Source organism: Vipera berus, assembly GCF_964194415.1.
Source record: "Vipera berus genome assembly, chromosome: 9".
NCBI lineage: Eukaryota > Metazoa > Chordata > Lepidosauria > Squamata > Viperidae > Vipera > Vipera berus.
Genome location: NC_138212.1, coordinates 1,525,528 through 1,551,422, shown reverse-complemented (window position 1 = coordinate 1,551,422; position 25,895 = coordinate 1,525,528). Strand labels below are relative to the sequence as shown.

At 50.3% G+C, this 25,895-nt stretch overlaps 1 protein-coding gene and 1 long non-coding RNA gene across 3 annotated transcripts; one reads left to right on the top strand and one right to left on the bottom strand.

Moving 5' to 3' along the window:
• Nucleotides 1-451: 451 nt before the first annotated feature.
• LOC308672301 lies at nt 452-2,939 on the top strand. The gene is made up of 2 exons (XR_014027389.1): nt 452-1,172; nt 1,678-2,939. It is a non-coding gene; the product is annotated as an uncharacterized lncRNA (long non-coding RNA).
• Nucleotides 2,332-25,399, bottom strand: SLC1A5 (solute carrier family 1 member 5). 2 transcript variants are annotated; one of them, XM_081335108.1, is made up of 8 exons: nt 24,828-25,399; nt 19,275-19,317; nt 18,142-18,234; nt 17,184-17,350; nt 15,176-15,409; nt 13,907-14,101; nt 12,134-12,268; nt 2,332-5,055 (listed from the first exon to the last, which is right to left on the bottom strand). In XM_081335108.1, exons 1-8 carry the CDS (start codon nt 25,343-25,345, stop codon nt 4,818-4,820), a joined length of 1,623 nt encoding a protein of 540 aa, XP_081191234.1. In that variant the 5' UTR covers nt 25,346-25,399; the 3' UTR covers nt 2,332-4,817. The 2 variants fall into 2 exon arrangements, with proteins under 2 accessions (XP_081191234.1, XP_081191235.1); XM_081335109.1 differs by lacking the exon at nt 24,828-25,399 and adding an exon at nt 21,391-21,601.
• Nucleotides 25,400-25,895: the final 496 nt, after the last annotated feature.

The window sequence follows — 25,895 nt, the reverse complement described above, 5'->3', positions numbered from 1 at the left end:
GGACTACCCATATTTAGTCTCCCTCGGAGCAAAGTTCCTGTTCTTCGTTCCTCTGGGCTGCTCTTTGTCTGAACCTTAAGAAACGTAGCATCTCAAACTGGCCACAGGACTTGAGATGCAACTCGGATAGCCATAGGATCCGATTTCAAGGATCAGTTGTAAAGGAATCGAGAATGGATCTTGGGGAAGGCAGGAAACAGCCGTAGAGAGACTTGGAGATTGTACCGTTCAGGAATTGCATGAAACATGAGACTCAAATCAACCCTGTCTTGAATTTGTTTCATGTAACAGGAAAAAACTTGCATAGAGTTTCAAGATTCTGTAATTTCCACCCTGCAACGATCAAGCAGCATTCCTCAAATCCCTGTGGGGGCGTCCTTGCCTTGAGCTGGCCTGCCTTGCGAGGGTCCTCGCGATAAATAGACCCAGATTGCTTGGAAACACGAAAATGGTGCCTTACGGGCCTTTGCCAAATCAAGAGACTCCTCCTTCGGAAAAACAAACACTGCTGTTCCCACACAGGGCAAGGTGCCAGGGGCTGTGCCCACATCCCCTACCTGCTGTCAGGACTCCAGGTTCCCTTCCTTGCCACCTAGGCATGCCTCCCCTGCAAGTGTCAGGAGGGGCAAACTAGGACAAGGATGGTTTTCCCTGCACCTCCAAGCTTTGCATTTTGTTGTCAAGAATCTGTCAGTTTCTTATTCTTCCTGACCTTCAGGTGAAACCTCAGCTGCTTGGGAAGGTGGGCAGGTGAAGAGCATTGGTTTTAGATCAGAAAGATCCCTTCAGAATTGCATTCCTGGAAGCCCAAACACCATGTGTGGAAAACTCGGAGCTGAGCAGATGTTTGGGGAAGAAATGGTGAACTGAAAGCAGAGCCAACAAATCATGATGAAATGAAGCAACTGTGAAGACTGGCTCTTTGGGATTCCTCTCTGGACAAGGGAGAGGGTTCAAGATCACCCACGTGTGTTCCAGACAGTTGCTCCTCCCAAGGAGACCACAAGAAAGTCCGTGATGGGTTTAGTGCTCTGGGAGACGAGGGAATAAGCTATCTTACTCAAACCAGGTTTGGTACCTTTGCATACTTCCTTTTCTTATCATTTTTGGGAAATTGCTTAACTGCTTTTCACATATTCGGAACCTTCCAAAGGCAAGTTTAATTGCACCGGGTGTTCTGTACCAGCCTGCTACCGGCCCTGCAGAAAAGGCAACCCCTTTATAAATGCAAGAGGCTGGAATGACGTCTGCCAAATTTATTACTACAAAAAACAAACAAGACACGTACCAAGATACAGGAGCTTTGAAACACTATCTGAGCGGTTGCTTTCAGCAAACCAGCCCTCCCCAAACATTCCCTTTATAAAGAGTTCAGGGCGTGGCCTCTCTCTGCCTCCTTCCGAGAAGCCCCACAGCCTTCCTCTGTTTACTCCTACTTGACTGTCTCCTGCGTCGGCGTCCTTGAACAGGGCCAGCTGTGGGTCATCTTCATCCACACTGTCAGGCTCACACAGCTGGGTCTCCATGGTGACCAAGTGGGAGGGGCCTGCCTGAGGGCTATCATCAGCAAGATCTTCAACCCCCTCAGCAAGGTCTTCAAGACCCCCCTCCTCCTCTGATTCGTCCGACCCAACTGCCGAACCCACAGGCTGACCCTGAATCACAACACCGGGTGAGTTTCCTTCAATCCTTAGCAAAAGGGGCTTTAAGGCAATTATAAGGACTGAACAAACATAAAGCTGGTTTTTTTGAGCAAAGTTTAAAATAGACATGGCATCTCTGGCAACCTTTCATGGACTTTTGCTGGCATCAGGATCGGTTTTTAAGGGTTTGTTTATAGATAAAAGATGAGATTTGGGAAGAAAAGATTTAAGAGGCGATATTAAGTTCCTAAAAGTGTTTATATACTCACGACGAAGGGGGAAGTCCACCCTTTATGTATTTTTCTCTTTTAAGTATCTTGTTAATTTTTCTTTTCTGCCGTTTACCCTTTCTTTTTTTCAACTGGCACGCGTTCTTATCTTTTCAACTGAACCCATTCAATATTACTTTTTCAAAAAAAAAAAGAGGGAAACTCAGCAACGTCCAGTATTTGGGAATGAAAACCAAGGATCGCCAGAAACCTCGGACACCCAAGCTTGAAAAGAATGGGATTCTACAAAAATCTCCGTCTCCAAAAAACACAAGTGTGATCCGACAGGAAATACACAAATTGCAGCTGCCTTGTGTTAAATGACCAGAGTCCTGTGATGAGGGACCCATGTGCTCACGGCCTCAGCCTGGCTCCAGAGAAGCCCTTTTTTTTTTTTGCAAGAAGAGATAAACACTTGGTAAAATCCAAAAAACAGATTTTATTCTGTGCAATGGGGCAGCTGACATCCCTCTGCACAGCAACCGTGCTGGTAAAAACCAGCCAACTGCCCCGTGCAAAGGCATTATTAGTTGACCAGGAAAAAAACCAAACTCGTCTAACCAGTCCCTGTTCTTCAGTTGCACCCGAAGCGTCCACCCATCCTGGGGGGAAAAAAAACATTGCCCAGGGTTGTCCAGCTCCAAAAGGACGCAGACATGCACACAAACATAAGAGTAAGTCACAGATCCTTGGTTAACAAAACTAGACCTGTGTTTGTTTTTCTCCAAAATTCTCGCCAAGCGGGGTACACATCGAGGGTCTGACATAGCAGCCCCTCTGTTTGTGTCTGGTCTTCTTGCAGCACAGTCCAAACCAGACTGAGCACCCCAAAAATTTCAGAGAACGTGTCCTGCAAAACAACCCCTTGCCAAGGCCTGGCAGAGCAGCCATTTGCCCTTGGAGTGCCCTTGCAAGGCTCAGATCACGTCACCCGGAGGCTGCTGTTATGCACACACAAGAGATTTTCTCCAATTATTTATTTACATGGCTTTTTACATTGCCTAGCTCCGAGATTCTAGAGCAGGGAGGAACCTTGGTTCTTTTATGACTCACGGACTTCAACTCCCAGAATTCCTGAGCATGGAAACCTCTCCCTTTCCCCTCAGTATGGCTGGCTCAGGAATTCTGGGAGTTGAAGTCCACGAATCATAAAAGGGCCAAGTTTGAAGACCCCTGATTTATACCCTGTACGCTCCAAGGATCCCATTTTCCCCTGCAAATACAGTGCAGTCCTCGACTTAAAACAACCGTTCATTTAGTGACCATTCAAAGTTAGAATGGCATCGAAAAAAGTGATTTATGACCTTTTTTCACTTTACGACCATTGCAGCATCCCCACGGTCATATGCTCAAACTTCAGACGCTGGGCAACTGACTCTTACTTACGACAAGTCGCAGTGTTCCGGCGGGAGTCAGTGATTCCTCCTCTTGCAACCTTCTGATGAGCAAAGTCAATGGGGGAGCTAGATTCACCTAACAAACCCGCGTTCCTAATTGAAGAACAGCAGTGATTCGCTTAACAGATCTGGCGGGCAAAGTCCTAAAAATGGGGCAAAACTCACTTGGCAACTGTCACGCTTGGCGACGGCAACTGTGGGCTCATTTGTCATAAGTCGAGGACTACCTGTATAGGGGATACACTGCCCCCCCCACGCACAACTACTGGAGGAATAGCAATCTATCTCCCTCCTATTAAATTTGAAAATTTTGTATTTCCTCCCCTTCCTATCTTGCCCCACCTGCATGTATAAAAGCTGGCCACAAAGTCTGGGCACACTGGAGTGTGAGGCTGCCAGCTGCCAACCCCTTACAGCAAAGTTTAAAGTCTTTCAACCTGTTTGGCACAAAAAAACACCCCCCACCCTGGAATATAGATTTCCGAGGAAGCACAAGAGGAGAGAACCTCAGAGTGTTCCGTTAAAATTTCGGAACTTTTTCTTTTCCCATATTCCTGCTGTGAAACCAAAGGCAAACAGTCCCCCTTTCAGAAATAAATTACACCGCAAATCAGCCATTCCAATTCTAAAACAAAAGGACAATCATTAACGGAAGCAAAAAACGTGGGCTAAGGGGAAGACAGTTAAACGAAGCTGGCCACGTCAAAAGGTAGTGAAAGGTTCATCCGTTAGGTCCCAGGGTCTGCACGTGGAGTGTGAGAGGTGGAAATAAAAAATCGCAATCAAAGTCTGGAAGAAAAATCTCTTCCCCTCCAGTTTCTGCGTTTACAGGGCTGTCGGTCGCCTTACAAATAAGTTTCAAGTTTTTGGATTTGGGAAAAAAATAAGCCCCAGGCAGTTAAGATTTAACTCGGTGCGTTTCTTGTCCTCCTGGCTTAACAGGCCAGAGAACGTCAAGTAACAAATGGAAGGAAAACGAACAAGGAAAGGAAAAAAAGATAAGACTAAAGACTCTTTCTGCTGGCTTGGTCCAAAATATAAAAAAAAATGCAGAAAAAAATGCACAGAAAAGAGAAGGAAAAACAAAAGGACGATTGGGTGATCTCGATACGTCGATTCATATGATGATATTTTTTTTCCTTTTGAACTGGATGTCGCCGAAGAGAACTTCGCGCCTTGCACCATGGACGTTCTCTTGCTGCCGAACTTCTACAAGCGTCACCAGAACAATGGAGAAAAATTTGGGATAAATGGAGTGATGATCCTACAGCATTCGTTGGCATTGAAATTTCTAAACGTACGAAATGCATGAAGTTCAAAGAAGGAACAAAGGTGGGGAGAAAAAAAAGGCTGTATTTAAACAGATTCTTGGTAGGGAAAAAAACTCCCGGTCACTAAATCTCCCTCTAGATGGGAAATTCTGATCTTGAAAGACGGAGAAAAATTATGTCTTTCAAAGTTCTTTTTTTTGGAGAAAAGTTCTAAAGTTCAGCTTTGGAGTAGTTCAGTCACATCACGGACTCTTTTTCGCAAGGTTTGCTACCCTCCAAATGGACGGGGCCGTTCTGCTTAATCAGCGGGGACCCCTCCTCTACCCACTCGGGCTTGCTGGCCTCCACGGCCACCGTCTTAACCTCCACCAGGTCGTCATCCTCCGTCTTGCCCAAATTCTTCTCCGAGTACACCTGTAGGAGCCCCGCGCCAAAGGCATCGCCCTCCACGTTCAGGACAGTACACGTCCGGTCTCTGCAGGGGAGGAGGAGGAGGAACCGGGCGTGAGAATGCATGCAAAATAATCCCATGGAGAGAAGCAGGGTGAAAAAAGGGGAGCCCCCCTGCACCCCCCCCATTCAGAGCATCTTCACCTGCAAAACCAGGGTCAAAAGACCCCCCCTGCCCTGGTTAGGAGAGGACAGAAAGATCTGTCATGTGGGGTCCTTGCTGCTCTCTGAGCTGGGTGGTTTTCTTGCAGACGTTTCATGGCCCAACTAGGTAATGTCATCAGTGTGGGAAGGGAGGGAGGTTTGCACTGATGACGTTACCTAGTGTTGTGACTCAGGGCCAGCCTGTGGGTCCGACAGCCGGGTCCGATGTATCGGAGGACTCAGATGTGGGGGAGGAGGGAAACGAACCGGCTGATGATGATTTGGAGGCTTTGCAGAGTCCTCAGCCGGGGACCTCTTCTCAGCTGTGTGAGCCCGAGAGTGCGGAGGATGATGACCCACAGCTGGCCCTGTTCAAGGACGCCCGACGCAGGAGGCAGACGAGCAGGGACAAACAAAGAAAGACTATGGGACTCCTCGGGAGGAGGCACAGGGAGACCACGCCCTGAGCTCTCTATAAAAGAAGTGTTTGGGGAGGGGCTGGTTGCTGAAAGCAACTTTTCCGCTTGAGAAGACAAGCTCTTGTGTTTTTGTTAACTGCGTAATTAAATCTTGGCAGAAGCCTTTTAGCCTTGGACGCTTTCCAGACTCTTCTCTTAATTAGGGGTTGCGAGACGAGGGCTGGTTCAGAACAGTTTGCTTTCAGCCACCCACCCCTTAATACTACGATGGAGCAGCTTCTTGCCGAGAATGCCCAGCTCAACCAGCAACTCACCTTGCTGGCCACTCAGGTGGCACAACTGCAGGCTCAGGTACATGCTGCCCCCCCACCCAGGAGGAAATGTCAGTTAGCTATGCCGGATAAATTTGCTGGTAAACCAGAACTGTTTCCTGCCTTCCTGGGACAATGCCAGCTTTATATCAGCGTGAGAGCAGCTGATTTCCCCACTGACCGAGATAAGGTGGGATTCGTGTTGAGCCTTCTGTCGGGAGATGCAGCTCGTTGGGGCACGCCTCTGTTGGCACAGCCTAGCCCTTTGTTGGATAACTTTGGGGGGTTTTGTGACCATATGCGCCTCATGTACGAGGACCCGATTAAGGCGCAGACCGCCACCCGACGTCTGAAAGCTTTGAGGCAGGGTCAGCGCCCCCTACAGGCCTATATCAGCGATTTCCGGCTGCTTAGCCAGGATTCCGCCTGGAATGAGGCTGCGCTCGTGGATGCCTTTCAGGATGGCTTGTCAGAGGAGATGTTGGATGAGCTGGCCCGCGTGGACATTCCCTCAGATCTGAATGGGCTGATCCATCTTTGTCTGCGGATCGATGCCCGGCTGCAGCAGCGTAAGAGTCGCCGTGCCACCCCACAGACCCCTGCCGCCCCTGTTGTGCGTGAGCCCCCAGTCCAGAGGGAGGAGCCAATGGAGCTGGGTGCCGCCAGGTCCCGTCTATCGGTGTCGGAAATGGACAGACGACGATCGGAGGGGTTGTGTTTTTACTGTGGGGACCCTGGACATTTGGCTGCTTCTTGCCCAAAGAAGCGTCAGCGGGCGTCAGTGACCAAGCCAGCTCCGAGAAAGTCCCCTGCTTTGCTATCGGGAAACGGTCCGAGCCCGATCTAGACGGTGTGAAAGATCGGGCGACCCACAACGATCACGCCGAGCGACGCCGTTCCGACGGTGCCTGTGAACCTCCACGGCATTTGATTTTGGAGGCACGACTGATCCTTCCTGGCAAGCCAGAGGGGATTCCGGTCCATGCCTTAATTGACTCTGGGGCTACCACTAACTTTATGGATTCGGCCTTTGTGGCCAAATGGGCTGTTCCCCAGTGTCCGGTGGATCCGCCCATGCTTGTGGAGACCATCGATGGTCGAGTGCTCCTGTCCGGGCCTATCACGGCCGCCACGCAACCCGTGTGTATGGCCATCAGTACCCATGTGGAGGCCATTCAGTTTTACGTCACTTCGGATCTGCACTTCCCCGTGGTCTTGGGACTGGCGTGGCTCCGGGCGCATGATCCACAGATCTATTGGTCTCAGAACTTGGTCACCTTCCCAAGTTTGCAGTGCGTGGACCACACCCGCCATATCTGTGCCGGCCAGGTGGAGGGTTCCTCAGGGGTTTCCTTGCCTCCCGTACTGTCCGACTTTGCTGACGTGTTCAGCGAGTCAGAGGCGGACCAATTACCCCCGCACAGGCCCTACGACTGCTCCATTGACCTAGTCCCTGATGCGCCTCTCCCAGTGGGGCGTTTGTACTCCATGTCGGAGCCCGAGTTGGCCGCATTGCGGGACTTCCTGACAAAGAACTTGGCTCGTGGATTCATCCGGCCCTCGTCCTCGCCAGTGTCTGCGCCCGTGCTCTTCGTCAAAAAGAAGTCGGGCGAGTTACGGCTTTGCTGTGACTACCGGAAACTCAACGCTATCACGGTGCGTAACCGCTACCCGCTGCCCCTCATCCCCGAGCTCTTGGACCGACTCCGGGAGGCTAAGATCTTCACGAAACTGGACCTGCGTGGAGCTTACAACCTCGTCAGGGTTCGGTCGGGTGATGAGTGGAAGACAGCGTTTGGTACTCGCTATGGACATTTCGAGTACACGGTGATGCCGTTTGGCCTGACCAACGCCCCCGCTGTGTTTCAGCATTTTATGAATGACATCTTTCGGGATCTGTTGGACCAGTTTGTTGTGATTTACCTGGACGACATCCTGATTTACTCCCCGTCGCGTGAAGCGCATCATCAGCATCTCCGTCAGGTCCTGCAGCGCCTCCGGAAACATCGGCTGTTTGCCAAGTTGGAGAAGTGCCAGTTCTACCAGGTGACCATTGATTTCTTGGGCCACCGCATTTCTCCTGAGGGCATCGCCATGGATCCAAGTAAAGTTGAGTCGTTGCAGAGTTGGCAACCCCCGCGTCGCGTGAAGGATGTTCAGCGACTTCTTGGATTTGCCAACTACTATCGGACATTCATCCCTGGCTTTGCTGCCTTGACAGCCCCCCTCACCCGGCTCCTGCAGAAGAAGACTCGGTTCCAGTGGAACGCCCCCGAACAACAGGCGTTCCAAGCTTTGAAGGACGCCTTCATGAAGGAGCCCATCTTGAAGCATCCTGACCCGCAACGGCCGTTTGTCGTGGAGGCGGACGCCTCCGACATTGCCATTGGGGCCGTGTTACTCCAGGCAGCGACGCCCAACAGTACCCTTTTCCCTTGCGCGTATCACTCTCGGAAATTGAATCCCTCGGAGCGCAACTATACCATCTGGGAGAAGGAGCTGCTGGCCATCAAGGCGGCGTTCGAGGCTTGGAGGCATCATCTGGAGGGGGCGCGGCATCAAATCGAGGTCCGGACGGACCACAAGAATCTGGAAAGCCTGCAGACCGCTCGGAATTTGAACCAACGCCAGATCCGGTGGTCCCTCTTCTTTGCGAGGTTTGACTTCCGGGTGCGGTACATACCAAGCGGGCACAACCAGAGAGCGGATGCTCTGTCCAGGAAGCCCGAGTACACCCGAGTGGAAGACAAGCTTCCGCCCAGGACAGTGATCCCCGTCGAGTCTTTTGCTGCGGTACGGGAGCCGGTGGATATACGGGCTCGGATCCGGGAGGCGCAGCAGCAGGAGGCGTGGGTGGCTCAGCGGAAGGAAGAGGTGGGGCCAGATTCGCCTTGGTCGGTCACGGATGGACTCCTGTATTATCGTGACCGGCTCTATGTTCCAGGAGGGCCACTCAGGGGACTCGTCCTCAGCCAATGTCATGATAACCCGGCTGCGGGGCATTTTGGCCTGTTCAAGACTCTGAACCTGGTCTCCCGTACTTTCTGGTGGCCCCGAGTCCGACACGATGTCCAGTCTTATGTCACCTCTTGCGTCCCATGCAGGCAGGCCAAGTCAGCGACAGGGGCCCCGCCTGGTTTACTGCAGCCTTTGCCAACGCCCAAGAGACCCTGGGGGGCTGTGTCCATGGACTTTCTGACGGATCTACCCCCATCCTCCGGCTTCACAACAGTGTTTGTGGTGGTGGACATGTTGACCAAGATGGCGCACTTCATCCCCTGTCGCGGCTTACCGTCAGCTCGCGCCACTAGTCGCATGTTCATCCAACAGGTGTTCCGGCTGCACGGCCTTCCCGATAGGGTCGTCTCCGATAGGGGGGCCCAGTTTACAGCCCGCTTCTGGCAGGAGTTGATGCGGGCGTTGGACATTAAGGTTTGCCTCTCGTCCGCGCATCATCCTCAGACCGACGGGGGTACCGAGAAGGTCATCGGCATCTTAGAGCAGTATCTGCGCTGCTATGTTAACCTGCAGCAGGACAACTGGGTGGACTATTTGGCCATAGCCGAGTTTGCCTTTAATAACTCGCAACACACCTCCACGCAGATGACACCGTTCTTGGCCAACGTGGGTTATCACCCCAGGTTCTTCCCTCTTTCTCCCGTGGACTCACCGGAGCCGGCAGCGAACGAATTCATGGCGGAGTTACAGGCGATCCATCGGTTGGTGCGACGGCAGCTGGAGAAGGCCAAGGCCGACTACAAGAGGTTCGCCGATCGGTCGAGAAGGGATACGCCTCCACTATCGGTGGGGGATCGGGTCTGGCTGTCCACCAGGAACCTACCATCCACTCGGCCGGCGAGGAAGCTGGACCACCGTTACCTTGGACCGTTCCCAGTCGAGGCCGTCATCAACCCGGTCGCCTATCGTTTAACTCTGCCACGTTCCCTGCGCGTGCACCCCGTCTTCCATCGGTCCTTGTTGGTCCCCGAACAACCGGCCTGTCCACTTCGCCAAGCGGAACCTCCCCCATCAGGAACTCGTGATGGAGGCAGCACCCCCGAGTACGAGGTCGCCAGCATCAGGGATTCCCGCTGGCTGAAAGGTCGCTTCCAGTACCTGATCGAGTGGAAAGGGTACGGGCCGGAGGACTTCACATGGGAAGACGCGACCGCCGTTCATGCCCCTGCGTTGGTGACTGCTTTTCACGAACAGTTCCCATCCCGACCGCATCCGGATCGGCAGACCCGAGGGAAGGGCCCTGCGGTGCGGGATAGTGTTGTGACTCAGGGCCAGCCTGTGGGTCCGACAGCCGGGTCCGATGTATCGGAGGACTCAGATGTGGGGGAGGAGGGAAACGAACCGGCTGATGATGATTTGGAGGCTTTGCAGAGTCCTCAGCCGGGGACCTCTTCTCAGCTGTGTGAGCCCGAGAGTGCGGAGGATGATGACCCACAGCTGGCCCTGTTCAAGGACGCCCGACGCAGGAGGCAGACGAGCAGGGACAAACAAAGAAAGACTATGGGACTCCTCGGGAGGAGGCACAGGGAGACCACGCCCTGAGCTCTCTATAAAAGAAGTGTTTGGGGAGGGGCTGGTTGCTGAAAGCAACTTTTCCGCTTGAGAAGACAAGCTCTTGTGTTTTTGTTAACTGCGTAATTAAATCTTGGCAGAAGCCTTTTAGCCTTGGACGCTTTCCAGACTCTTCTCTTAATTAGGGGTTGCGAGACGAGGGCTGGTTCAGAACACCTAGTTGGGCCATGAAACGTCCACAAGACGGCACGGAGAGTACCAAAGACCCCACAGAACTTCCCTTCCTCCTCCGGCTTTCCATCCCTCCCTTCCAGCACTGATGTTACTAGTTTGGGTCACGAAACGTCTGCCAGAAAAAACCCGAAGCTCAGAGAGCACCAAGGATCCCCTCAGTTCAAATATTCTCTTTTATCAGATCTGTCAGGATTGCTGCAACAGACCTTTGTTCTAATCCAGCGCGGGTTTTGTCTTCGGCTGTCTGCAGGCAGCCCTCCCCAACGAAGCCTGTCTGTCATAAAACCCATCCCCCATGCAACTAACCCGATTTTGCAACCGTTTCTGTGGCGGTCATTAAATGATCCCACTGTTTACTTTGGAACAGTTTTATTAAAAACCAGAAGTAAACCAAACATTTTGCCCAAAATGCCAGTTTGGGGCAAAAACGTAAAATGCACTCATCATCGCAAACGGCCGTCCCTGTGGGCTGGTTGCTGGGCACCCAAAATGTGGCAGAACGTCAGGACCAGGTTCGAGTCCTAATGGGGAGTGCTGTCATAAGTTCCAACGGCTACTGTGTGAACCGTCGTAAGTCGAGGACTTACTTGTACAGGTTCCGTGTCCCATGGGAAAAAAAGAACCTCGTGCTGACAGCAGATTCTCAAGGCTGCCTTAACCTTCGCTTCAACCTCCCAAGGACGGCCACCCTCCACTCCACCACCTGCTTCCTCCAGCTACACCAGACAAGCCTGTCGGAGACCCCCTCCCCTTCGTTACACAAGCTGCACACAAACACAACAAGATCCCGGAGGGCAGCTGGAGAAGGAAGAGTCTCAAGTCCTCCTTCCAGATTGCAGAGAACAAGGATTTCTGGAGAGCCCTAAGACCCAAAGTCCAGGTCTTCTCAGGATCTGCCATCCAGAATCTACTCAAAAAGACCCTCCTACAGGGCACTTCCCTTGTAGAAGTCAAGAAGGCGGCTCGGGTAGTCCTCAGACTTACAACCTATTCATTTAGTGATCATTCAGTTACGATGACACTGGAAAGTGGGACTTAGGACCATGTCTCATACTTATGACTGTTACCGCATCCCCGTGGTCACTTGATCGAAATTAAAAGGCTTGGCATTTATGATGGTTGCATAAATGACGGGGGGGAAGGGATCACGTGACCCCCTTTTGCGAGCTTCTGACAACGGGTAAGCCAACAGCCCTGTTGCTAACTTAACAACTATAGTGATTCCCTTAACGACTGTGGTGAGAAAGGTCAAAAAATGGGGCAAAACTGTCCTGCTTAGCAACAGAAATTTTGGGGGGCTCAATTGCGGTCGTACATCAAGTCCTTCGACCAGCCGGCCCACCTGTTTTATGGCTGCCCCAACAAGCTGGTCCACCTACTACTCTATGGTTCCAGCAATATGATTAGGCAATCCTGGTCAGTTCCTGATCATGGGTGGTTTCCCATCTCGCCGGGCCGTACTTACACCAGCCAATCCACCGCCAGGATGAGCGAGATGTCATTGGTGGGCAAGCCGATGGCCTCCAGGATGATGGCCAGGGTAAGGACCCCTCCTGCAGGAATCCCAGCTGCTCCAACGCTGGACGCTGTGGCTGTGATGCTGCGGTTGGAACGGAGAATAGGATAGGATAGGATAGAACAGAATTACAAATAATAGGATGGGATGGGATGGGATGTAGAATAGAATAGAATAGAATATAGAGCAGAACAGAGAAGAGAATACAATAGAATAGGATAGAATAGAATAGGATAGGATAGAATAGAATAGAATATAGAAAAGAACAGAACAGAGAACAGGATAAGATAGAATAGAATATAGAACAGAATACCTCTTCATCCCCCCAGACACTTCTCAAAATTGACCCCCCCCCCCCCCAAAGTAGAGCCTCTGGACCAAAATCTGCTTTTTATTTCGTCGCAGGGGCTTTCCCTCTCGTTCCACGACCAAGAAACTTTTTAGCTAGGCTGGGGCGGGGGGGGGGGATGTTAGGACTGCTGAGGCACCAAGCTAGAATTGCACTTTGTATAATCTCGGTTTAGCAAATGGCGGGAATCCAGCCAAGTGTGCCTGGAGGACTATTTGTGATTGCAGCCAACTGTGTGTCTTCAGCAAGTCCCGGTTAAGCGAACCCGGCTTAGCACAAGGCACGAAAGAGGCTGGAGGCAGCCATTCTGCTCTAGCAGAAAAAGAACCGAGATTTAATTTTTGCTAGGTGCCATTTTTAGTCTAGCTGGGAGACTTTTTTCCACCAAATTTTAGCCTTTGAGGTCCCACCAGGGATCCATCCTGAATTTCTCCAGATCTTGTGATTTCAGTCTCTCTCCTCCTTAAAGGCTGCTATTCTAAAAACTAGTTTATTTGGGGGGGGGATGTTTCTTTCCATTGCCGTGTGTCCCGAAGCAACCTCTAGCTATGAATTTCTCCTTTGTTTCTGGGTGATTCTCATGACTCTGTTTTCACTGACAAAATTACAGCCCATTGAAGCTTTAATGAGACCGGATTCGTCTCGCGGAGAGAAATGAGCAATTGGGGTTTCCGTAAAAGGACAGCTCCAACCTCCTCAAATTAAATCATTTAAAGGGGTTTTAGTATAATGTACAGGTTGCCCATTTCATCATCTGGAGTTTTAGTCTCCTCTTGGTAAACTTTCCAAAATATTACAAAGTTGGGAGAGGTCAAAAGATATTTAATTTATTTATTTATTTAGAAGATAAGATATTGCCGCCTATTTGCACAGGGTGACTCAAGGCCGTTTACACAAGATATGGACAATTTTAAACGGGAGCAGGGAAACATCAGGGCTTGTAATGTAATCATGGTTTGTTCCTAACCGTGGTTCACTGAATATAATCCCCACTGACTGGGTTGTAGTTAAGGCATAAGATTCTTGTGATGACTTAAAGCAATGAATCTCAAGCTAGGCAGCTTTAAGATATGTGGACTTCAACTCCCAGAATTCTGGGAGTTGAAGTCCACATATCTTAAAGCTGCCCAGATCGAGACACACAGTTCTAGACTAAAGGTGACATCTGATCTTAGACAAACATGGCCCAGAAAGCAATAATGTCACGCAAAAACCCCCAAACTCTGATTTTATTCTATGTATCTTTAATTAAAGCTAGCGAATGCATTTCTACTTCTGCTGTGTCTTTAACACTTTGATTGTGGGAAGGGGAAAGCATTCTGGGGGTCCCTTCCAAGCTTCACAGAAGGCCAAAATGTGGGGTGGAGACTTACAGGATCGTGATGACTTGGATGAAGTTGAGCGAGACATTGTTCAGCTGGGCGATGAAGACGGCTGCCACGCACTGGAAGAGGGCCGCCCCGTCCATGTTGACCGTGGCCCCGATGGGGAGGATGAAGCGGCTGATGTGTTTGGAGACTCCGTTGTTCTCCTCCACGCACTTCATCATCAGGGGCAACGTGGCGGAGCTGTGGGGACGAAGCCCCAGAGATAGGATCAGCCATCAAGTCCTCCAGAGATGTTCCTTGCGTCCTCGAAGACCTGCCACCTCGCCCCGCCTTCAAAGCATCCCTCCACGTGGTCCGCTCAGGTCTTGACCACCCAACCAACACCTAGGTCCCCCCCACATTCTTCCATGATATTGAATTCTGTGACCTGCCTTGAGAGAACAGGACATGGGGTGGGGTGTCCGTGGGGTGGTCAAAGAAGGCAAGATGGTGGCCACAATAATGAAGCCACCCACTTTTTTGAGCATCCACGTGGACACATCCACCGAAGTGAGCTAAATCTGGGGGTACTCTTAACATGAACTGTGGAGTCCTTGGTGTTTTCTGAGCCTTGTGGTTTCCTTGCAGATGTTTCGTGACTCAACTAGGTAATATCGGGGCTAGAAAGGAGAAATGTTTCCTCTCTATTTACAAGTGGCTTGGCCTAGAGCAGGGGTAGGCAACCTTGGCTCTTTTATGACTCGTGGACTTCAACTCCCAGAATTCCTGAGTCAGCATGGGAGTTGAAGTCCATGAGTCATAAAAGAGCCAAGGTTGCCTACCCCTGGCCTAGAGAGCAACCCCCCTTCTAGCCCTGATGATGCTGCCTAGATGGGTGGTGAAGTGCCTGCAGGAAACCAAGCTCAGACAGCACCAAGGACCCCACAGTCTTCCTCCTCCTCCTCCTCCACTAAACCCCCCTCCCTTCTAGCACTGATGCTATCTAGTTGGGTAACGAACGGCTGCAAGGACACCAAGCTCAGGAAGGAAACCACGGCCTCCTCCTCTCCACCACAACCCCCCTTCCCTTCTAGTACCGATGGTGTTACACCTAACTGGGTCATGAAACGTCTGCAAGAAAACAAGCAAGCTCAAAGAGCAGCCAGCACCCCACATTCAACCCCGAGCTACAAATATTCTCATCTGTGTGTCTTTAACACGAAGCCTGCATCCCAATTATCCATCTTCCGGTACGGCTCTCCATCAGATAGATCCATCCATCCATCCATCCCATCCCATCCACTCCTGCCCCAGCTGCAAATGGTCTCTGAATACCTGGAGGAGGTCCCAAAAGCAGTGGCCAAGGGGGTGAAGATCCCCCACAGGAAGCGGTAGGGGTTCCGGCGAGTGAAGACGAAGTAGATCCCCGGGAGAACCAGCAGCCCGTGGATGGCGTGGCCCACCAGGCAGCAGCAGATGTATTTGCCCAGGCTGGTGAAGAGAAGAACCACGTCTTCCATCTCCACAATCTTGCCAGCCACCAGAAACATGATGCCCAAGGGGGCGTACCTGGGGAGAGGAAGAGGCCGTCAGCCCGGCTAGAGACCCAGAGCCAAGGTCCGAGTGCTGGGCTGGAGGAAAGCCGGGGGCCCTCAGCGGAACCGTGGAGCCCACCTTGCAATTCTGCCGAGAGGCGGGAAAGCCATTTTGCTTATTTTTTAATTAACAAATCACCTCGTTTTTGTTCATTTGCAATGTTTTGTTTTTGCACTTTTGCTTTTAGGATGTTGGGAGATGCCCGGAATCACTTCACCATGAGATGGGGCGGCAGCATGGACAGGGAATAATTGATTTTTAACCCCAATTTAATTTTTAAGGGTAATGGTAATTTTTATACGTTGTTTTATTTACTGGTTGTATTGTATCAAATAATTACTATTAAATAAAACCGCCTGGAACCCTTTTTCGAGAGAGAGGGGCAGTATGGAATAATAACGAATTAAAAATAAAATAAAAATAAAATAATAGTAAAGTAAAACAAAATAAAAAGTAAAATAATAAAATAAAATGTATAGCAAGAAGCGGAGAAATACAGGCAGTGCTCAACTTACGACCACAATTGAGCCCAAAATTTCTGTTAAGTGAGACATTTGTTAAGCAAATTTTGCCCCATCTTACGACCTTTCCTGCCACAGTTGATAAGTGACTCACAGCGGTTCTTAAGTTAGCAATATGGTTAAATGAATCTGGCTTCCCGCAATGACTTGGTCACAAAAGGGGATCACATGACCCCAGGACACTGCAACCGTCATAAATATGTGCCAGTTGCCTTGTGCCTGAATTTTGATCACGTGCCCAGGGGAGTGCAGCAACAGTTGTGTGGAAAACAGTCCCGAGTCCCTTTTTTCAATGCCGTTGTAACTTTGAACAGTCACTAAATCAACTGTTGTAAGTTGAGGACTGCCTGTACCACGCCAGGAGACAGATTCCTCCCGGCTGCAGCGTTTCCTGGCCTGGCTCTCCCAAAATGCTGAGCCGTGAAGCGGCTTGTTTGGGCTTAGTGTATCATGGGAACACAGACCCAGGGGTAGGCAACCTTGGCTCTTTTATGACTTGCGGACTTCAACTCCCAGAATTCCTGAGCCAGCCATGCTGAGGGGAAAGGGAGAGGTTTCCAAGCTGAGCCAAGCTGGCTCAGGAATTCTGGGAGTTGAAGTCCACCAGTCATAAAAGAGCCAAGGTGGCCTACCTCAGCTCCAGACCGTGGTTATATAGCTTTCAGCATGATTTCCCTACCTGGCTAGAGATTCCTGTCCCTCCGCAGGGGACCAGGTTGGGAAAGGCTGGACTAGGGGGGCTGAGTCAGCCCACTTAATTGCAGGCTAATTAATTAGCAAACAATGGTGAAACAGGCCAATCCAGCCTCTGGATAAACTTGGATTAGGCCCTAATTCTTAGTCGAGCCAGCTTTGCAAGGTTATAGAAAATCAATAAAACAACTAACCCCCCCCCACCCCATGTTTCTAGTCCTTCTGGCTGCAGGCAAAAAGACCAGCTCCATTTCAGAACTCAAAGGGACGAGAGGGGTCAGGGACCCCTTTTCTCCTGCTTCAAAGAATACAGAACCATCATCCACAGGAAGAAGACGTACAGTGAATTTCTGTCTGGAACAAACGCTTCCAGCCTCAAAAGTCAACTTTGGCTAAAGAAAAAGTCAACCGGCCCTGGGATTACCCAGATTTGAGCAGAAAAGGGTCCCAAATGCCAAATTCAGGACCTCAAAAAGGGCTTTTGGCATCAATTTTGTGACCCGAAAGAGGGTCTATGTGAGCAACATCCTTACCACATAATCCAAGAAACCAGGATCATGGTGGCATCGTTGAAGGAGTTGAAGAACTTGATCAGGATCTCCCCTTCGGGCCCCAGTTTCCGCAGGGCGATTCCGAAGACGATGGCGAAGACCACCAGGCCAAGGATGTTCATGCCCTCCACCTCTTCGCCCTTGGGCACCTGGTTGGGGAAGAGAGAAGACCGTCAGCCCACCCGCCAGACCAATTAAATTTAACGGATTTTTAACCTTAATTTTTTTTAAGGGTACTGGTAATTTTTATCCGTTGCTTTATTTATTGGTTATATTATATTGAATAATTATTTAATAATAATAAATAGAACTGCCAAGTACCCTTTGAGAGAGAGGGGCAGTATGGAATAACAATGTACAGCAAGAAGTGGAGAAATACAGGTAGTCCTGGACGTATAACCATAACTGAGCCCCAAATTGAGATATTTGTTGAGTTCTGCCCCATTTAGTGACCTTCCTTGCCACCGTTGTTCAGTGAATCACTGCAGTCGTTAAGTGAATCCGATTAAGTGAATCCGGCTTTTCCATTGACTTTGCTTGACAGAAGGTCGCAAAAACTGATCACATGACCCTGGGACATTGTGACCGTCATGAGTCAGTTGCCAAAGTCTAAATTTTGATCACGTGACTATCAGGATGTGGCAATGGTTGTAAGTGTGAAAAACGGTCACTTTTTTCAATGCTGCTGCAACTTCAGTCACTAAACAAAGTCAAGGACTATCGGTATTTGGAAAAACCACTTATAAAGTCCTTTGGGGCAGACAAGCAGGTAGGAGAGGTAAAGCCTTCATTGCCCAGAGCCCCACCCCCACCCTGAGTGGGACGGATCAATCAAGCAGAAGCTTTCCTGCAGTTGCAGACCTTTATCTCCTCCACCAGGACTAGTAACCTGAAAAAGAATGCTTTATTGTACACTTTTTTGTTTTTATTTTTTTTTTACCAATATTGTCTCATTCATGGATTTGGTTTCATTCAGAAATGCTGTCCCATTGACGAGATCCATGCGGTTCTTCTTTTCATAGATGGTTGCGTACTAGGAAAGAAAACACAACAGATTTTTTTTTTGCTGCGCATTCTCTGGAAAATAGGATTTGGGGATGGGAGAGACGCACCCCGGCAACTATATAATGGATGGGCGGATCTTTCCTGGTGACTTTTGCTGTGCCAACCACATGCCCTCACAAGACCCAAAATGCCCAGGGCAGGAGGCCCACACCACATAATATCTGGATAAAAAGAAGCCAATCCCTTGAGCCAAAGTTGCCTTTGTTGATTCAGGCTTGGAATTTAAACAAAGGGCAGACAAAAGCCTAGCCCGTTTGCCTTAATCCGTGCCAAGAAAAAAACCAATCTCCTCTGCCACTTTGCGTTGGCTTCCGGGATGGAAGGAAGAAAGAGAGATAAATTATTTCTCATTTCTGCCTTTAAAAAGAAGCAAAATCAACTGGCAGATTTACCTCTCAAAAAGCCGGACGATTGCATCACTAAGAAGGCAGGGGCTTGGAAAATGAGAAGTTAATTTCAGGACAAAACTATTAAAGCTCAGCAAAAATAGTCCATCCAGGGTCCAGAAATTGGCCTTTTAATTTAGCGCAGCTATTAAAAATTAAGCTAAACTGGCTGGCTGGCTGACCTGTGTGCCAAAAAGGATGCCAGACTTTTAACTGGTTAGGCAAGAAAAGGGTCCTGAACAAGGGGGTTTGAGGGGGGGGGAGGTACATCATCTCAGCCAGCCACCCACCCATAAATACACAAGTTGTCTGTCAAAGCAGAAACTGCGCTTTTTCCTGTCTTGAATTCTAGACAAGATGACTGACACATATATCAGATAGACAGACAGATAGACAGGCAGAAAGAAAGAAAGAAAGGGAAGGAAAAAAGAAAAAAAAAAGAAAAAAGCAAGGAAGGAAGGAAGGAAGGAAGGGGAAGGGAAGAAGGAAGGGAGGGAGGGAAGGAGGGAGAAGGTGAAAGAAAGAAAGAAAGAAAGAAAGAAAGAAAGAAAGAAAGAAAGAAAGAAAGAAAGAAAGAAAGAAAGAAAGAAAGAAAGGAAGGAAGGAAGGAAGAAAGACTCACCGATCGGAATGCAGCGGACACCAAGTTGGAAGGGAAAATGTTCCTGGATAAGAGAAGAAAAGATAAGTGGGCACTGGTATTCTTAACTATCTGTTTAATTTACATGCTACTCAAGTTTGTGATATGGATAATATATACATTGCTACACACACACACACACACACACTCAGTACAAGCAGCCCTGGCCTTATGACAGGGGAATTCTGGGAGCTGAAGTCCATACAGCTTAACGTTGCCACGGTTGAGGAACACCCTTGTGTAGACACGTTCAGGATTCTCCCCAGTTGGGTGAGAGCCACAAAGAACTCAAATCCAGCCCAAGAAATTCAGAAGGTGACTGCAAACCAGCACTGATCATGTAACCTAGTTTAACTAATGAAACCTCTGCAAGCTTTCAAAGATCACCAAGGACCCCACGATTCAACCCCAAGTTGCAGTTTCTCTCCTATTGGAGGTACAGAAAGTGGGGTGTCCATGCCACCAACTTCTGCTCGAGGCTGAGTCATATCTCTCCCTCTCTCTCTCTCTCTCTCTCTTTCAGCCGTCATAGCTAACAGCTGAGGCTCCTCCACTGTTGGGGTTGTGCAATCTCAGACTGTACTTTTCCTACCTCCACACCTGTTGTCCCATCTACGTCAACCCGGCAGCCAACATACATGCTGGCCTATCAGTAACGGGAGCCTATCTTCACCAAGAATAAATTGCTGGGCTGCCTTAATCCTGCAGAGATCAAATATCATGGAGTTAACTTTTGCCGGCCAAGCTCTAGACTTGGATTGCTGCCAGTCTTATCACACACCCCACACACCCCTACTGCGTCCTCTACTTTCTCCAGTTCTGGATACGACACCACCAGAAGAGAACCTAAGATTAAACCTTAATGCCCCAAAAGCTGAAAATAAGCAGCTGGCTGCTCCCTTTCCGAAAGCAACCTGCTGTGCCCTTGGCACCAGAAGCCACCAAAGGAAGTCCTGGAGAACATCTCCTAGACCAGGGGTCTCCAAACCTGGCAACTTTTAAGACTTGTGGACTGCAAAGCTTACGGATTTCAGCTCTTGGAATTCCATGGCTGGCGGAGGCATTCTGGGAGTTGAAGTCCACAAGTCTTAAAATGGCCAAGTTCGCAGAGCCCTGCTCTAGGAGATGTTCTCCAGAACTTCCTTTGGTGGCTTCTGAGTTGCTGATCCAAACTTCTCAGCCACACAATGCCTGGCAACCTCCAAGCCGGCTTCCACATGTGCAGTGCAAAGCCAGCTAGTTCCTCTTGGATCTGGAGGGTATGTTGACCTCCAGCCACATTTCTCTCTCTCCTCCCCCCAAACTTGTAAAATTCCCAAACAACCTGGTAGTAAAACCATCACAAGGGCTGCTCCTCCGCCTGAATTGCTGGCCATTTGTTTTTATATTCAGTTCTTCCGGATGTGCTTCGGGTAAATAACAGCTTGGCTTATCCTTGTCTGCAAGGATTTAAAGCTTGTTTATCATTAAATCTGTTTGGGTGGCTAGGTCGGATGCTGGTAACTTGCAGATCAAGACCAAGAGTCGTTTCAGGCCTGAAAAACTGACTTATGACCATTTTTCACCTGGCTGTTGCAGGATCCCCTCAGTCACGCGGTCAAACGCTTGGGGCTGTCTCATATTTATGATGGTTTAAAGGGGCCCAGAGTCCGGTGATCTCTCTTTTGTGACCTTCTGACAAGGAAAGCCAGTGGGAAACTAGATTAGCAACTGAATGACTGTGGCAAGAATGGTCATAAAATGGGGCTCAGTGGCGGTCATAAGTCAAGGACCACCTGTGGAGCTGGCTTCTTTTATGCCCCCCACCCCGGCAAACTAGAAAAACAGTGCAAGTGCTTTGAAGAGAGACAATCCCATGGGGGGAAGGGTCTTTGCAAACCCTCCAATTAAATCCAGCGGGGGGGGGGGGAGCTGCTTTTGGGGTGTACCCCAATCAAAAAGGTAGCAAAAATCTAAAGCTCCTCTCAAAAAGTGCAAAAAAAATTAATCATTTTTTTTGCAAGCAATTCAGGCCTGCCTACTTTTCTTCTCTCCCTGAAGTTTTGTCCCCCGCTCCAATAAATGCTATCTGCATTTCCCCCAAAGCCCCCCAGCTTACTCGTGCACTGAACGCAACTCGATGCTCAAAGGCCTTTTCTGTTTGCTGAAAAATGTCTGCAAGTCTGAAACGATTTGCTTTTCGGTCTTGAAATAACCCTGCCATAAATGAGACCTTTTTTTAATGCAGGTTTCGGGAAGAAGGTCTTGAAGAAGAAAAAAAATACCCAGCTGACTTCCCCACTGGCAAAGAAACTCAACAACAGGGAATGTTGCATCAGACTCAGAAACGCAACGCCCCTTTTGCGCACACACGAAAGTCAGAAACGAGGGGGGAAAAAATCTGTTGCAGGTGGACTCACTTCAGGGCATTGATAACTAAATCTTCCCTGCTTCTGATTTTTTTTAAAAGCCTCTTCTCTTCCTGCAGAAGACGTCAACCTGATTTATAAATCACATTTTCCATCACGGGAAATTTGGAAATTCTGAGTTTTGTGGTGTCAGTGTGGAATCCCACGGCAGTGAGCTGTTTAAAGGGAAGGAAGCTGCTTGAGTAGGTGTAAGTCTGCATAATCACCCCTCCTGGATTCTTTTTTTTTTTTAGAAAAAGAAAATATTTGCAACGACCAGATTTGACAGCAAAAGAAAATGGAGAGAAAATTCTGAGTGACGGGAAGCTGTTTAGATCAAGCCATGTATATCACTGCCCATGTGCCACAGTAAAAAAATAAATTGCAAAAGGCACATGTGCCCAAATACTTTTTGCTTTGAACTTCGCAGGTTATCCAGCAAACAGCGAAAACTGAGCACTCTAAATGATGCTCTAAAAAGGAAGCCTTTTTCGCCAAGGTTTAGCCTCACTGGCATTTTGCAAACAGGTGTGTGGACTTAACCATCTGTCTCACTTCCATTCCTCAGAAGCTCTGGAGAAAATTGCAAAGGATGTAAGTCCCAGAATTCTCAGCCTGCTAGGGAATTCTGGGAGTTCGTATCTGCCTATCCTGAGGTCAAAATTGCTCCAGACAGAGCAACTGTAGGATGATTCAAATGAAAGGAGACTTGCAAACTGTGGTTTGGGGGAAACCACAGAACATCGTTGGTTGCTAAATGGGATTTAGAGCAATTTTCCAAGACGCCTAAAGGGAAAACTTGAGCCCGGGACATGCAAATGCCAAGCTGCAAGTCCTGGCATCTCTCAAAATTTAATATTTGCTGGAAGAAGTCTAAGTCATCACCCACACTGGGGTTTTTTTGTGCCTCAAGGGATTGCCAAGCGTCTGTGTTGGCACTGTCTGCTTGGCTACCTCTGTTCACAACACGAGATGAAATCCAGAAAGATGCACAGAGCTCAGAACAGTTTTTCTCAAAATTGGTCACTTGAAGATGGGTGGACTTCAAGTCCCAGAATTCTCCACACAGTTTTGCTGGCTGGGGAATTCTGGGACTTGAAGTCCACCCATCTTCAAGTGGCCAACTTTGAGAAACACTGGCTTAAAAATCTCAATTGTACAAAACTGTATTCCGGTAACTGAATCTGCCAATTACACATAAAATGGTCCTGGAAAAAATAATATTATATCATCTGCCTATTTTTATTTTATATTCTGTATTTCTTAACTGCCCATCGCCATCAGAGATTGACAATATAATCAATAAAAACCAACCTTAAAGTCAGCATCATGCAAGCTTAAGACACATACAATTATAAAAATAACCAAATTTCAAAAGGTGAAAAATTCTTCCTTTATCAAAACAGGTCACCCCTATTCCTAGGACACCCATTCCCCTGAGGCAGGGGAATACACAACCCATGTGCTGCTAAGGAACTTTGAAATAAACCAGGACTCTTGTCAGCCAAGGGGGTGTTTTGCAACCAAAATTCTCTCTTGGCGAACACACACCCCGGCGGGATCTGCAAGCAGCTGTTACAACAGGGCTTCCTAAACTGGGAGTGAATTTCTGCGAATTGGGTAAAAAGTGGGGGGTTTTTTGTCTTTAGGGAAGCAGCAAAGTTCATTGCGACAGGGATGTTCGAAATTGACTTAAAAGGGTTTTTTACCATCCTTGGCACCCAAGCTGGAGGAGGAGGAGGAAACGAATACAAGTTGATTTATAGCCATAATTGGTTGGAATAGACCCCGCCAGTGCCTGCCCACCCCCACCCCAAAAAAGATCTTTCAAATCGACAGAGGGCTCTTGGAGGGGGCCAGGCCTGACTTGAGGTTACAAGCCAAGATCATGAAGCGATCTGTTCCGGATTTCCCTCTTACATCTGTTGGCTCTGCCTCCCGCCCCAGATATTTCGTCAGCTTAAGAAAAAGCATGTGGGGGTGGGCTGACTGCCCTTCAGAGAACACTGTGTACCATGACGGGGTGTGTGTGTGGGGGGGCGCAACAGGCTACAATCCATGACCTTTTAAGGAGAGCCCTGGATACCCCATGAAACAAAGTTCTCCAGGAGAACCAGGAAAGCCGGTCTCTTAATTTTGCATCCTGGAAAACAACAGCATTTTTTTTAAACCCGACGGCATGCAGGGCTGAAGCTGGTGGGGAGGGGGGGGGAAGAAAATGTTAGAAAAGAGGGAGGAGCAGCAGCCCTCCAGGGACCCCGGCTAGTCAACTGGACAACGGAGTTCAGTGGGCAGAGCTCCCTCTGCCCTTTGTGGTTAGTTGAACCCAGCTCCATGCCTGCCTAAGAGAATCTAATTTGATGATGCAATGCCCAGGGTTGTGTGCATTTCTTGGTAAAAGGGACGGATAACTAACCACCCAGCCCGGATCCGGATACAACAGGGGAAGTCCCGCAGTTCTGAAACGCTCATTGTGTGGCTCAGAGCGATTTCCAACGTGGCTGGCTTCTCAGTTCCGCCTTTGCCATACGTTGCAGGGCTCGCTGGCTGAGCTCAGGCCTGAATGCAAAGGGGGACAGAGCTGCATGCTGGATCTACGTTTTATTTTTACTGGCCAAGACACAAAGGGGCATTCACACATGCAGACACGTCCTCAATACACACACCATCCACAGGAGAACTTGTCCACAATCAAACATACAGGATGCGAGGATGCTCCGTGTCAGGGAGCAGCCACCCCACGCACACGTGCAGGAACCAACTCCACCTGGGAATCCTTGAAAATGTCATCTATGGAGATTGTCAAGCGGCCAGGTCACGGTCATCCCCAGGTGCTTTTCTAAAAGGGAATTGGACTTTCTCGGGTTCTTATTTTTGCTCCTTTCGAACATTTCACTCCTCATCCAATTCACAGAAGTGAAGAAGCTTCTTAGATGAGAAGAGAAAAAGAGAAACCAAGAAAGTCCAGTTGTCTTTGGGAAAAGTACCCCGAAGCTGAGGATGCCCAGCTGATCTAAAACCCTTTGGGTTGCACGGGTGAAGAAGCCCGGGTTCCTTCCGTTTCCCTGCGCGGGAAGAAGCCTTTTACGCCGAGGCTTAGCCTCGCCGGCATTTCGCTCCGAGGCTCCCCCGGGCGCCGCGCTCTCACCTGACCAGGTCGAGGAAGGAGTCGACCACATCCTTGGCCGGGGGCACGTCGGCCGGGTCGCCGTACTTGGCGAGGCTGGGGTCGGCGGCGCCGGCGCCGGGCCGGATGGCGAAGGCCAGGGCCACGCCGATGGAGGAGGAGAGCAGCGTGGTCAGCAGGAAGAAGAGCAGCGCCCAGCCGCCCAGCCGGCCCAGGGCGGCGGGGTCCAGGCTGGCCGCGCCGGCCACCAGGCTGCAGACCACCAGCGGCAGGATGATCATCTTCAGCAGGCGCAGCAGCAGCTCCCCCGGGAAGGCCAAGAGCTGCACCTGCGCCGCGCCCAGCCCGCCCGGCCGCCGCACCGCCAGCCCCAGCGCCACGCCGGCCAGCACGCCGCCCACCGTCAGCACCACCAGCAGGTTGGCCCGCAGGCAGCCCCGCACGCGGCAGCGGCGCCCGCCCCGCCCGGGCATCATCGCCGCCGCCGCCGCCGCCGCCGGCCCGACGTCCCCGTTGGACGCGCCCTTGGAGGCCGTCATCGCCGCTGCCGCTCGAGGCTCCCGAGGCTCCCGAGGCTCCGGCTGGGCGAACGTGGCTCTCCCGCCGCCTCCGACCACGCGGCGCGGCGCTGGCTTTTGTAGCCTTGGGGGGCGGGCCCGTCTCGTGCCGGGGGCGGGGCCGGAGGCAGCGGGGGGCTCGGATTCGCTGCCGCGCGCGTCCGCTGGACAGAAGCGGGGCGGGGCGGGGAGCGGTTGCGTCAGCCTTCGGGCTGCTGCTCCGGCGGGGCTGGCGAGGGGGAGGGGGGGAGCGTGGGGAGCAGCAGCTGGGCCCGCCAGGTGTGCTCAGGAACAGGTCCCCTCGGCCCCAGCCGAAGGGCAGCAGGGATGGGCGTCGGAGCGGAGAACACCTGGAGGGCACCAACCTCTGGTCTCCCGGAAGGCGTGGACTACAACGTCCCTCATCCCCTGCCAGGGCATCAGCCTTTGGAGGGCACCAACTGGGGACTCCGGTCCTTCAGGTGTGGACTGCAACATCCCTCATCCCCTGCCAGGGCACTGATATCTGGAGGGCACCAACCTCTAGTTCTCG

Excerpts from the sequence above, each read along its gene's own strand:
- SLC1A5 (XM_081335108.1), bottom strand. The coding sequence starts at position 25,345 with ATGACGGCCTCCAAGGGCGCGTCCAACGGGGACGTCGGGCCGGCGGCG. Across the intron at positions 18,235-19,274 it reads TGTCCGCTGCATTCCGATCG|TACGCAACCATCTATGAAAA; the intron begins GTGAGTCTTTCT and ends TTTCTTTCCTAG. Across the intron at positions 5,056-12,133 it reads CTGGCGGTGGATTGGCTGGT|AGACCGGACGTGTACTGTCC; the intron begins GTAAGTACGGCC and ends CCTCCCCTGCAG.